The sequence below is a fragment of the Lathyrus oleraceus genome, chromosome 3, assembly GCF_024323335.1.
Source record: "Lathyrus oleraceus cultivar Zhongwan6 chromosome 3, CAAS_Psat_ZW6_1.0, whole genome shotgun sequence".
Taxonomy (NCBI): domain Eukaryota; kingdom Viridiplantae; phylum Streptophyta; class Magnoliopsida; order Fabales; family Fabaceae; genus Lathyrus; species Lathyrus oleraceus.
In genome coordinates, this window is record NC_066581.1 from 38,188,605 (window position 1) to 38,203,037 (window position 14,433).

The following is a 14,433-nucleotide window of genomic DNA, read 5'->3' on the forward strand; positions in this document are numbered from 1 at the left end:
ATCATGGATATGATTAGGGGAAGTGTTCCCTGTCATGGTAGTGCAGAAGAAGCAGGACGACGACAACAAGAATTAGGTTTGGATCGTTAGAGCTAATACCATGTAAGAATTGAATCTCTTACGTATTCATTGATATGATTTGCAATAATATAAAAGTATGTCAAAATCTATATTTGGAAACTAATAATATCCAAAAATAATTATACTAAATATAGAGATATTCTAATAGAATTCATGACTTTTACACATTACCCTTTGATAGAATTAAAATTGAAATGTAAGTGACACACTTTTTATGACGTTCTTCGTTTTCTCGCATTTGAAACCAAAATAACACCTTATATCTAACCAACCGAAGTTAAATATGCTTTTCGTAGTAGTTTTAGTCAATTAAACTATTAATCTTATTTTCATTTTTAGTTAACTTACTCCCCCTATCCATGTGATGGAGTGTGAAGCTATTTTTTGAGAACGTGAAACAACTTTCTTTTCCATTTTTCTTCTTCACACATAATTATGTTTTTATTTACATTTTTGGCCATTTTAGAGATTATTTATTGTTATCATGCTATCTTAATTCTACACTGAAAAAGACGGGTTATATTCTAAAAGATTTGTGCGTATGAGACTGATACATTTTTGAAGACATTGTTTCTATATATGTTTCTGATTTTTGTGTACATACCTATTAGTTTGCAGGTTTAATGTTAGTTAATATGAGAAGATGTGATCAAATTGCATTAATGATCACTTTCTACTACAATGGACCATGAATATTCTAGCTCCATCACTTCCTCCAACTATTCCTAACTCCACCTGCCTACCATTCAGCTTGGACTATTATAAATATTATCATCTCAGTCATTCTCTTACTATTTCGACATGTAATTTTGTTATACTCGTTATCTCATCAATAACGTTTCCATTCTCAAGAACCTCTTGATTTTTCTATTAAAGGGAAACCAACCTCATTGAAAAAAGATTAATTACTGATAACCATGTTAGAGAGGTTCTGGATCGTCATGATTTTTACCATGTTCTTTATCCTTAAAAACCTCTAGACCCAATTACGACATTTCCTCTGTTTTGAACTTGTTGTGTATTACAGCTCGCTGTAGCATAACTATCCCAAAACAAAGCCAAACAGTGTGTCATGCAAAAGATTGAAACATTACACACAGAGAATCCTTGACAAAAATCCAAACCAAACAATTTACCAACAACAATGCAACATCTTCACACGCCTCCTTTACATAAAAACAAATCAAATCTGCATACCATGCAACTAAGCTTTTCTTCTTAGCTGCCAAGTAACCCCTCACATGCACCCTTTGTTTTCTTACCTGCCATACACTATTCTGGAAATTCACAACCCACAAACACTTCCAAACTAATGTCACATTCTCTACAGCTAATTACACACTCCAAACAATTCATCTCTTCTATATATATACACATCAATTCACCAACTTCATCATATCTCATCTCAAACCAAAGCATGGCTTCATTTCTATCCTTCATTTTCTCCTCATTTCACTCTTTTGCTTTTTTCTTTTAGTCTCATCTAAGTCTGTCTCTCACCCCCCAAAACCAGACCTAGTAGTCCTACCAGTTTACCAACATCCTTCCACTGGACTCCATTGGACCAACATCCACAAAAGAACCCCGATAACGCATGTCCCGGTTCTCATTGACCTCAACGGCAAACACTTATGGGTTAACTGTGAACAACACTACTCATCTTCAACCTACCAAGCACCCTTTTGCCACTCCACACAATGCTCTAGAGCCAATGCTCAGACTTGCCTTAACAACACGTGTGTTCTTATTTCCACAAACCCGATCACTCAACAAACTGCCACGGGGAAACTAGCCCAAGATGTCCTGGCCATCTACGCCACCAGCGGGTCTAAGCCCGGCCCAATGGTTACCGTCCCTCAGTTCCTCTTCTCTTGTGCACCATCCTCTTTGGCCCAAAATGGCTTACCAAACTACCTTCAAGGAGTTGCCGGGCTTGGCCATTCACCCATTTCACTACAAAATCAAATTTTTTCCAATTTTGGTTTACAACACCAATTCAGTGCGTGTCTCTCTCGCAACCCAAAATCAAACGGAGGTATACTCTTCGGGGATGCACCGAATAACTACAACAAGAATCCTAATATCTTCAAGCATTTGGTTTACACCCCATTAACAGTAACCCAACAAGGAGAATACCGTATACAAGTTACCTCCATAAGAATAAACAAACACAGCGCGATTCCAGTGAGTGCATCCATCTCATCAAACAATCCAGAAGGTGTCATAGGAGGAACATTGATCAGTACCACAATTCCTTACACAACACTCCACCACACTATCTATCAGGCATTAATTCAAACAGTTAGTGCGCAGATTCCAAAACAAGCCCAGGTGAATCCCGTGGCACCGTTTGGTTTGTGTTATGACCCAAACAGGATTTCTTTGCCTCTTCTTGTTGAGTTTGTGTTGGATAAGCCTGATGTTGCTTGGACAATTGATGTTGAAAATCTGTGGGTTGTGCAACCAAATGGGGTTCATTGTTTGGGTTTTGTGAATGGTGGGTTGAAGCCTAAAGCTGTGATTTCTATTGGGACTCATCAATTGGAAGAAAATGTGTTGGCGTTTGATCTTGTTAAGTCAAGGCTTGGGTTTAATAATTTCTTGAGGTTTTTTGAAAAGAAAGGAATCAATTGTTCTGATCTCTTTGATTTCACCAATGCTCCATAGATCATAAACATCTACTTTGTTTTGTTTTGTTGTTGTTATGGTTAATAATGTATGTAGTCAAGAATAAGATCTTGAAGTTATGAATAATAAAGACACTATTTGTGTTGTTTAGACACAAATATGTTGTCAAGTTTTTGTATCATGCATCGTTATAATGGAAAATGGAAAGTGGTTCCACTATTAACATAGACATTTTCTTTTAGTTTTAAAAAAATAGATATTTTTTTGTATTTTAAAAATAAATTCTACAAAAATATTTTTTAAAATATTATAATTTTTTTAAATTTATATTTTATAAATTAAAAAATTGAATTGTTCATTTTATAATATAAATATACATTATTGAAAATCAAAACATAGTCAAAATCATAATTTTTTAAAAAAATTGTATCTCAAAAATGAGATTTTTTTTAAAATAACCACAATTTTTAGATTTAATAATGAAATAACAAATTTTTTCAAAAAAAAAACGAAAAACCATTTTTCCAAACAGATGCGTCAGATCAACTGACGCATCTATTGAATCCTAAGAGGAGGCGCCAGTTCCCTTGACGCATGCTTCTAAAGCATTGTAGGGAGGTGTCATGGTTGTTGGCGCATGTGATCGGAAAAATAGCAAGTGTACTATTTTTACCGATGTAGTAATAAGGAGTTTTATTTCCAAGTATCGATCTCAAGGATTGCGTAGGAATTACTTATTTTAATTCGATTCTACCAGAACAAAAAGATAATGGTTTGGTTGTTTTGGAATTTATAATCGTAAACACAAAAATAGTAGAAATAATTGATTAAGATAAAAGATGCTAGGGTGAGTGGTTGAGTTAACCGGTTATGAATTCAGTCCCGATTTCTTTAATACATATGAAACATTCAATCACCTAACCTCTGGTATGTTCTTACTTAAGTCCTTAAGGAAGAAACTATTAAACTACCAATTCTCACTCAAATGTCCATTCAATTAATCATTGGTTTTAATCATACAAAATATCAAGGTTTACGGTGATTTTCGAAAGTTACTAGTCCTAGATGATGCATTCATAAACCCAATTGTGTGAAAACCCTACCAATCACAATCCTGTTATTGGAAGTCATAGATCAATTTGTATTTGTCTGATACAAAAGCATAATAACATCACACAATTGAATTGAAATACGTAACATAGTAATCAAGAAATCATAGGTTCAAAATCATAACATGTGATAACATCAGGACCATCCCCCTAGCATCAGGGGGTTTAGCCTCTCATAGTACTTAAAGAACTCATAAAGTAAAGATTAGACATTACAAAGAATTAGGAGAGTTTGATCTTCAATGGTTGATACCCTTGAATCTCGCCGTCTTCAAATCTGTCGTATTCGCTATCTTCTCCAATGCAATGCTTTCATTCGTCTGTCAAAAGGTTCCTTCTTCTTTCCCTTCCAAGCCTTCTTATAGCTTCAGATGAATCTCCTCCAAGCAAAAGGTCCAAACTACCCTTAATGAGCAGAATCGGTTCACAAAGCAAAAATTAGGTTTTCCAAGCTGCGTCCAATCAACACGGCCGTGTGGTGGCACACGGGTGGCCGTGTTGTTCTTCATAATTACTTATTTTCAGCATAAGCTACAGTGGCAACAACACGGGCCGTGTTCCTACACACGGGTGCCCGTGTTAATGCACTGTTTTAATCAACACGGTCATGTGGTGGCACACGGGTGCCCGTGTTGATCTCTGTTTTTCTGCTCCCATTCTGTTCTGCCTGATCAACAACACGGGCAGTGTTGTGGCACACGGGTGCCCGTGTTGACCTGCTATTTCTTCATATTTTTGCCTTTCAGAGTGTCCATAACTTCACCATTCTTGCTTTTAAACCTGTGCAATGGCCTGTAACAATGACACTACCAAACGAAGCATAAACGAGATCTTTTTGACATAAACTTGTAATTGAATGCAATGCGATACCAAACCAACAAAACATGATAAATGACTCCAAAGTAACTGAAAACAAACATAAATCTTACCAAAGTGATGAAAATATGTCGGATTAACGACGCGAATTCAATGGAAATGGTGACCGATCACAACCCCAAACTTGTCTCATTGCTTGTCCTCAAGTGATGTATTGAGTCCAAACAAAGGTCACCCCCGACTTCATTTTCCACAATGCAACCTAGTCTTTCACCATTTGTGTTCTTCCTTTCCAATCGAGTTTCAGGTCTCTCCGATTCAGGCAGTTTACCACATTTCCACATCAGAAACCTCTTCACCTGCAAGCTTTTCACTCACTCACAATATCTCTCAGGGTTAGGTGTATACACTTGTAAGAACAAAAAGTGTTCTACAACAGACTCCATGATTTTGATGATAACAAAGGATGAAACCAAAAATGGCACCCTAACGAAAAGTTTCTAAGTGTGCAGGGTTCTATAGAAAGAAGAAATAAATCTGATGATGTCATCAGATGCAATACAAGATCAGATGCAAAATCTCAAGTATCAGAAGCATCTAAAGAGGAATCTCATTCAAGAAGCTCTGACTCTGGACAAAACTACAAAGTATCAGAAGCATCTGAACATGAAGTAAAGTCTAGAAGCTCTGACTCTGAACAAATGTCCTCTGTAAACTCTGAAGTTATCAGCGCCATCTGAACTTTCAAGAGATAACATCAGAAGCCAGATTCCCAGATACACGAAGACTCTAATCAGAATTGTTAATCATGATGAAGTAACGTTTAAGCCAAGTTAAAGTTCTGCAAATGGATTTCCTCAATTAGAAAGAGACGTTAATCTCCACTTCCAAGAGAGAAGATACTACTTGTGGTAAGTAGTCACTTCTAAGAGAAAAAGTCTACTGCAGAAGCTATTAATGGAATGGCGTAACTACATCTCAATATCCAACAGATTCAACGCTACTTCAACTCTACTTCAACTCCTATAAATAGAGAAGAAATCTCATTCAGTAAGCAAGAAATCACTAGCCAAAACTATACTGAAATTGTATCACGCTCAAGAAAAACATCCTTGTTCTTCAAAGATTTTCACTAAGCTTTTGCTTATCAAGTGAAAAATTTGTTCTTAAGTTTGTAATATTTGCTTTCTTAGAAGCACTCTAGATTACACATCTTGTATCTAATTTTTATTTGATTTCCTCAAGTGACTCTTTGCAGTCTGTAGACTTGAGAGGACTAAGAGATTTTCTTCTCTCTTAGGGGTTGTTTGTAATCTTTCAAGATTAGTGGATTAAGTCCTTGTTGAAGGCGAAATCACCTTGGCCGGGTGGACTGGAGTAGCTTTGTGTTATAAGCGAACCAGTATAAAATCATTGTGTGATTTCATTTTGCAAAAAGCGCTTATTTTTCAAACAATTCAAACCCCCCCTTTCTTGTTTTTCTCACCTTCAATTGGTATCAGAGCTCCGGCTCTGTTATTGATTTTCTAATCAAACACTTAACCGTGTAGAGAGATCCAGTACGAGAAAAACAATGGCCCACTCAAATGAGAAAGATTCTTACAATGCCAAGCCTCCTGTTTTTGATGGAGAAAAGTTTGATTACTGGAAAGATAGAATCGAAAGTTTTTTTCTGGGTTATGATGCTGACCTCTGGGACATTGTCACAGATGGATACAAATCTCCAATCTTAAATGGAGTTGAAGTTCCCAGAAGCAAAATGTCAGAAGATCAGAAACGTGTTTTCAAGAATCACCACAAGGCCAAAACAATACTTCTAAATGCTATATCATACAACGAATACGAAAAGATCACCAACAGAGAGACGGCTAAAGATATACTTGACTCTCTGAAGATGACCCATGAAGGAAACTCCCAAGTCAAGGAGACGAAGGCTCTGGCGCTGATCCAGAAATATGAAGCTTTCAAGATGGAAGATGACGAAGCTATAGAAGCTATGTTTTCCAGATTCCAAACTCTTATTGCAGGTCTTAAAGTGCTAGACAAAGGATACACGACTGCAGATCATGTTAAGAAGATTGTCAGAAGTCTGCCAAAGAAATGGAGACCAATGGTTACTGCTCTGAAGTTATCAAAGGATCTGAACAATATCAGCCTTGAAGAACTTGTTAGTTCTCTCAGAAGCCATGAGATAGAACTAGAGGAGGATGAGCCTCAGAAAAGGAACAAGTCAGTGGCGCTGAAGTCCAGACCTGAAAGACGGAAGTCAGACAGAACCAAAGCCCTTCAAGCAGAAACTGCAGACACTGATGACTCTGAATCTGAAGACTCTGATGATGAAGAAGAACTGTCCTTACTAACCAGAAGAGTTAAGCAACTCTGGAAAAGAAGGAACAACAACAACTTCAGAAGATCAAGACCCAGAGGGGATCGATCAGAGTCAACTTTAAAAGGTAAATCTAATAAAGATATTACCTGTTTTGAATGTAAAGAAACAGGTCATTACAGAAATGAATGCCCCAAGCTGAAGAAAGATAACTCTAAGAAAGAAAGCTTCAAGAAAAATGCCTTCAGAACAAAGAAGGGATTAATGGCCACCTGGGACGATAGTGAATCCGAATCATCAGAATCTGACTCTGATGAACAGGCCAACGTAGCTCTTATGGCTACCACATCCAGCAGCTCAGATGAAGAATCTGAAGAGGTATTTTCTGACCTTTCTAGATCTGACTTAGAATCATGTTTATCAGAAACTCTTACCTCTCTTCAGAAATTAAAACAAAAAGTTAAAAACATTAAAGGCCTTCTTAAAGCAAAATCTGAAGAGTGTAGTAAACTTGAGACAACAATTCTAGCAAGAGATGATACAATCACATCTTTAACGTTAGAAAGAGATGAAGCTAAAACGAAAAGCTTAGAATTAGAAGAAGTGTTGTCTCAAGCACCACAAACTTCAAATGAAATTATTTATAAATATGAAGAAGCCTTTCAACAATTTCTGAAGAATGGGATAAATAGGAGTATTATGGCATCCATGATTTATGGAGTAGGTCAGAATAATAAAAGGGGAATTGGGTATGATTCTGAGGAAAATAAAACCTCTACCAGTAACCAAATTAAATCGCCTTTTTCATACCACTACACACACACACAAGAACACAAATTTAAAAATGCTAGAAGACCCAAAGTTGTAAGAAACTCTGGGAAAACTAATCTGAAAGGACCCAAGAGATTCTGGGTACCGAAAGATAAGATCATCTATGTTGCAGATATCCTATGCAGCAAAGTTCAGACACCAGTCATGGTACCTGGACTCTGGATGCTCGCGACATATGACGGGAAGAAAGTCTATGTTCCAAAGCCTGGAACTTAAAGACGCTGGATTTGTAGGCTTCGGAGGAGATCAGAAAGGAAGGATCAGAGGCTCCGGAACTATTGGTAACGGTACTCTTCCCTCTATATCTGATGTTCTTTATGTAGAAGGATTAATGCATAACTTGTTATCCATAAGTCAATTAAGTGATAACGGTTATGATGTAATCTTTAATCAAAAAACGTGTAAAGCAATTAGTCAGAACGATGGCTCTGTCCTTTTCACAGGCAAGAGGAAAAACAACATTTATAAAATAAATCTTTCTGATTTAAAAGATCAAAATGTTAAATGTTTAATGTCAGTTCACGAAGAGCAATGGGTATGGCATAAACGCTTAGGCCACATTAGCATGAGAAAACTTTCTCAGCTAACTAAACTTGAGTTAGTCAGAGGCTTACCTAAACTGAAGTTTTCTTCAGATGCTCTGTGTGAAGCTTGTCAGAAAGGAAAGTTTTCAAAAACATCTTTTAAAAAGAAAAATGTTGTTTCTACCTCCAAGCCTCTGGAGCTTCTTCACATTGACTTATTTGGTCCTGTGAAAACAGCATCAGTCAATGGAAAGAAGTATGGACTAGTAATCGTTGATGATTACAGCCGCTGGACATGGGTAAAATTCCTAAAGCACAAGAGTGAGTCTCACTCTGTATTCACCAGTTTCTGTTCTAAAGTGCAAAAAGAATTTGACTCTAAAATTGTTAGAGTCAGAAGTGATCATGGTGGAGAATTTGAAAATAAAGATTTTGAAGAACTATTTGATTCTAATGGAATATCCCATGATTTCTCCTGCCCTAGAACTCCACAACAAAATGGAGTTGTAGAGAGGAAGAATAGGACACTCCAAGAAATGGCCAGAACCATGATCAATGAAACAAATGTTGCAAAGCACTTTTGGGCAGAAGCTGTAAATACAGCGTGTTACATTCAGAATAGAATCTCTATTAGACCTATTCTGGAAAAGACTCCCTATGAACTGTGTAAGGGAAGAAACCCAACATTTCTTATTTTCATCCTTTGGATGCATTTGTTTTATATTAAATACTAAAGAACATCTAAACAAGTTTGATTCCAAAGCACAAAAAGGTATTATGTTAGGATACTCAGAACGCTCTAAAGGCTATAGAGTATACAACACAGAAACCAAAATTGTGGAGGAATCAATTCATGTTAGATTTGATGATAAGCTTGACCCTGAAAAGTCAAAGCTAGTTGAAAAGTTTGCAGATTTAGAGATCACTCTGGTAGAATCTAAGAAAACTCCAGAAGCAACTGTCACTCCAGACTCTGAAGAAATTAAATCTCCAGAAATTCCAAGGAAAGTCAAGAGTCGTAGCAACGTATCTGAAGATTTGATTTTGGGAAACAAAGATGAACCTGTTAGAACCAGATCTACCTTCAGAACTTCTGAAGATATTCCTCTGGGACTAGTGTCTCTGATTGAGCCTACGTCCTGTGATGAAGCTCTTCAAGATAATGATTGGGTGGCAGCTATGCAAGAAGAGTTAGATCAATTCTCCAAGAATGATGTCTGGGATCTCGTTCCTAAACCCAGAGGCACTCATGTCATTGGAACCAGATGGGTTTTCAGAAACAAACTGAACGAGAAAGGAGAAGTTGTTAGAAACAAAGCACGACTGGTAGCTCAAGGTTATAGTCAACAAGAAGGTATTGATTATAATGAAACTTTTGCTCCAGTTGCAAGGTTAGAATCTATTTGTCTTCTTGTATCTTTTGCTATTAATCATTCTATCAAATTATACCAAATGGATGTCAAGAGTGCATTTCTTAATGGTTATATTTCAGAAGAAGTGTATGTCAACCAACCTCCAGGCTTTGAAAATTCAAACTTTCCAGAACATGTTTTCAAACTTAAGAAATCCTTATATGGACTTAAACAAGCTCCCAGAGCTTGGTATGAACGTCTGAGCAATTTTCTTCTGGAACAAAATTTTATCAGAGGGAAAGTTGATTCTACACTCTTCTGTAAAAACCTTAATAATGATCTCATGATATGCCAAATTTATGTTGATGATATTATTTTTGGTTCTGCTAATGTCTCTGTTTGCCAAGAATTTTCTAAGCTAATGCAGGCAGAATTTGAAATGAGTCTAATGCAAGAACTAAAGTTCTTTCTGGGAATTCAAATCAATCAAACTCCAGAAGTCACGTACATTCATCAAAGCAAGTACATTAAAGACGTTCTGAAGAAGTTTGACATGACTGAATGCAACTCTACAAAGACTCCCATGCATCCAACTTGCATTCTGGAAAAGGAAGAGGTAAGCAACAAGGTTTGTCAGAAGCTCTATCGAGGTATGATAGGCTCTCTCCTCTATCTGACTGCTACTCGTCCTGATATTCTTTTTAGTGTCTGTCTTTGTGCCAGATTCCAATCAGATCCTAGAGAATCTCATTTAACAGCTGTTAAGAGAATTCTTAAGTATCTGAAAGGAACTCCTAACCTGGGCCTGATGTATGAGAAAACATCAGAGTATAGGCTTTCTGGTTATTGTGATGCAGACTACGCAGGAGATAGAATAGAACGAAAAAGCACATCTGGAAATTGCCAGCTTCTGGGAAACAATCTAATCTCCTGGGCTAGCAAAAGACAGTCAACTATCGCTCTATCAACTGCAGAAGCAGAATACATCTCAGCATCACTGTGCACAACTCAGATGCTCTGGATGAAACATCAGCTAGAAGATCTACAAATCCTTGAGAGTAACATTCCTATCTTTTGTGATAATACTGCTGCTATTTGTTTGAGTAAGAATCCTATTTTACATTCCAGAGCCAAACACATAGAAATTAAACATCATTTTATTAGAGACTATGTTCAGAAAGGAATAGTAACGCTGAAGTTCATTGATACAGAACATCAATGGGCAGATATCTTTACGAAGCCTCTAGCTGAAGATAGATTTCTTTTCATCTTAGAAAATCTGAACATTAAAAATTGTCCTGAATGAAGTATGGCTCTGAAAATATAAAATAAGATTCTGATAAAAACAAATATGATTCTGCCTCTGACTCTGATGCTTCTACATTGTTAAGAAGATATCTGAGTTAGAAATCTTCAGAACCAATCTCTTGGTATTCCTGAAGATCAGATACATCAACGCGTGGAACTCTGAAGCGTCAAACTTTAGAACTTCTAGACAGCTGTCAAGAAATTCAAAAGGCAGACGTTTGAGTTTTCCTCGAGCAGTGTGCAAACTGTGGGATTAGACATTCATTTATGAGCTGTAATCATTTTTCCCCAAGCGTGCCTTTTTGAGTTTTGTGTCTAACGCTGGTATGTGTGTCGTTTTGCATGCGTTTTTACTTAGGTATATAAACACTTTTCTCACATTTCACACACTTATCACTCTTCACTCACTCTTAAACCCTAAACCCTCTCTCGAAGTTTTTCTCTGCAACTCCTTCAGTTCTTCATCTTCTTCATCAATTTTCTTCATGAATCCTCAAGAGCAAGAAGTTTTTAACTTCTCCCAACAAATGGAAGCCAGTTCTAATCCTCAAACCTCAAACACTCAAACACCCACTGTTACAGGCGTTACCACGACCCCAGTCTACAAAGAACCTCACATTCTTGACCGTGAACAACACATAAACCTTTCAACTCCCTTTGAAGGTTTAGATGTACTGTGTGAATCGCTGGTAGATTTTGAGAACTTGAGAAGAAATGGCGTTGATTTAACTGGAGAACTGCGTCAACAAGGATGGGAGAATTATTTCCAAAGATTGTATGGTCCAATCTATCCTCTTCTGGTGAAGGAGTTCTGGAGATGTGCAGATGCTGATGACCAGTTCATTGTCTCGTTTGTTCTGGGTGTGAAGATTGTCATCACTGAAGCATCAATTGCTTCCTTGCTAAACATGGAGAAAGCTGGAGGTAAAAGGATTTACAATATTCCTCCAAGGTCAAAACGCATCACTGAAGTCATCAACCCTACAATCTTCAAACCTAATGTTGAAGGAAACCCCTCTAAGAACAAGGAGCTTCATCAGAACCTCCGAGTTTGGCTGAAGATTATTCTGGGAACAATCCATCATCGTCCAGCCTCCAACTCTTCAGATTATATCAATGCTGATCAGAAATGCATCTTATATTGCATTCAGAAGGGTATCAAGATCAACCTCCCTACTCTCCTGTTCAGGTATCTGAGGGATTCAGTCAGAGAAACGAGGAATAATATGAAGCCCAGATCCTACATTCCTCTGGGAAGATTGCTCTCTGATGTCTTCATTGAGCATGGCTTAGTAGATGATCTGGAGAAGACCAGATGTATGGATGATCTGGCAATTGATGTGGGAAAGCCTCTGAATGCCAGAAACCTGAAGAGTATGGGAATCATCAAAGACATTAGAGTCAAGCCCACTATGGATGTGACCTGGGAATCTCTAAAAGATCAGAGGAAGATGCCTCATGGCCTTGCCAGGTTCTTCAAGAATGAACCCAAGAATGCCATTGCTATCTACCTTCAGGATCGTCTGGATGAAGGCGTTGATATTTCTGATTTCCGCCTTGAAGACTGTCTGGACTCTGTAGAAGATCTTGTCAGATACAAGAGAGGTGTCTCTGAGAAACAGATAGCTGCTGAGGCAAGGAGAGCAAAGAAAGCCAGACTTGGAGAAACTTCTGGCAGCAAAGCTTCAGCACCTCTGAATGTCTCCTCTGGTATGTCTATTCCTCTTACTACTTCTGTTCCTATGATGGCCTCTTCTCATCCTCTCACAACACCCCCTTATACACTACCTCTGAAATCCCACCCTCAATCACCAGAACCTCCCAACCAACACCAGTTCTAAACATAGCTAGAACCTTCATTCCTCCCTCTCAACCTATACAAACTCACAAACAAACTTCTTCTTCCTCATCCTCTGAATATGAATCACCTCCTTACCTTTCCCCTTCTTCTGACCAAGAGTTCTCTGACCAAGAGTCCTCTGACCAAGAACACTCTGACCCTAACTCCCCAACAATAGCTGAAATTTATGCTAAAAATTTCGCTCCACAACCCACACGACAATCTGAAGTAACCTCACCCCTCCAAACTTCACTTCCACCACAACAAACAACAACCTTACCCTCTGAAACTCAACCATCTGATCCCATCACCTCTAATATCACTCCACCATTTATTCCCGCTGTACCTGGACCAGACTCTGACCCTTTAGACCTAAATCCACTATATGCTTCATCTCCTAGTCTTCAACCAGACGCAGATTCTGAACTTCAAGCAGAATCTGAACCTCAACAAACTGAACCTCACTCTCTAAATCTCAGCCCTCAAAACTCTCCACCTCATTCACCTGAACCTGAACCTGAACTTACCATACCTACCCTTGAGGAGGCCATTATACAGGTTGCAGAAGCTTCAGTCCAGAAGATCAAGTCTCTGGCTAGAAACTCTGAAGTTAGTGATGATCCTAAATCTGTTAGGACACACTGGAACAGAGTCATTAGTTGGATGACCTCTGAGTCTTATAGGCTGAAGAGTATCTCTGAACAAGTCAGAAATGGCTACATCAGAGACTCTGAGGAAAGACTCCAAGAGAGACTGGCTAGAGAAGCTGAGGCCAAAAGATTAGAGGAGGAAAGATTGGCTAGGGAAGCTGAAGAAGAAGCAAAGAGGTTAGAAGAAGAACGACTGGCAAAGGAAGCAGAACTTCTAAGGATTCGGGAAGCTGAAGCCAAGGCTCAGGCAGATGCAGAAGCCCAAGCTGCTGCTGAAGCTGAAGCTCAGCAGGCTCTGATTCAGGGGGAGTCTTCCTCTGCGATCCCTCTGATTCTTAACACTCTGAAAGAGATAAAGCAAGATCAGCAAGAGATCAAGAAAGATCAGAATGAGCTTCGTGCCAGGATGGACAAGCAAGATGCCTTGAATGAAAACATCCAGAACATGTTTGCCATGTTGCTTCAGAGACTTCCTCAACCTCCGAACCCTTAGGCACTTAGGATTTTTTTTTTTTGTTTGCTTGCCTAGTGTTTTTGCTTCTGTCTTCTTTTTAGCTCTGATATTTTCTTGGATCTGATGTTTTGCATGCTTTTGTGCCTTTGTGCTTCTGTTTAATGAAATGTTTTTCTCTTTATTATTCTTTTTATTTTTTATGCCTTTTTGATTATGCCAAAAAGGGGGAGAAATTATTAAATAGCTCTGATGAAAATTATGTCTAAAACCTTAAGCATTCTGCAACAATTATAGAATAGTTCTGATAAAAATAGCTCTGATTAATTAATAGCTCTGATCAAATAACTCTAACATTAAATTTAAGAATTTGCAGAAAGTTTCAGAAATCTCATTACTTGAAAAGCTCTGGTAAGAACTTCTGAACTCCCTAGTACTAACTCAGGGGGAGCTTTTGTCTATCTGATCTAATATTTTTTGTTTCATCTGATAATTTTATTTGTTTTGTCATCATCAA

The 14,433-nt window shown here is 37.9% G+C and overlaps 1 protein-coding gene across 1 annotated transcript; it reads left to right on the forward strand.

Annotated features, from left to right (window-relative positions):
- The first annotated feature begins 1,233 nt into the window (after window positions 1–1,233).
- LOC127132338 (basic 7S globulin) lies at window positions 1,234–2,936 on the forward strand. Its single transcript, XM_051061278.1, has one exon. The coding sequence runs from the start codon at window positions 1,924–1,926 to the stop codon at window positions 2,746–2,748; it is 825 nt and encodes a 274-aa protein (XP_050917235.1). The 5' UTR covers window positions 1,234–1,923; the 3' UTR covers window positions 2,749–2,936.
- Window positions 2,937–14,433: the final 11,497 nt, after the last annotated feature.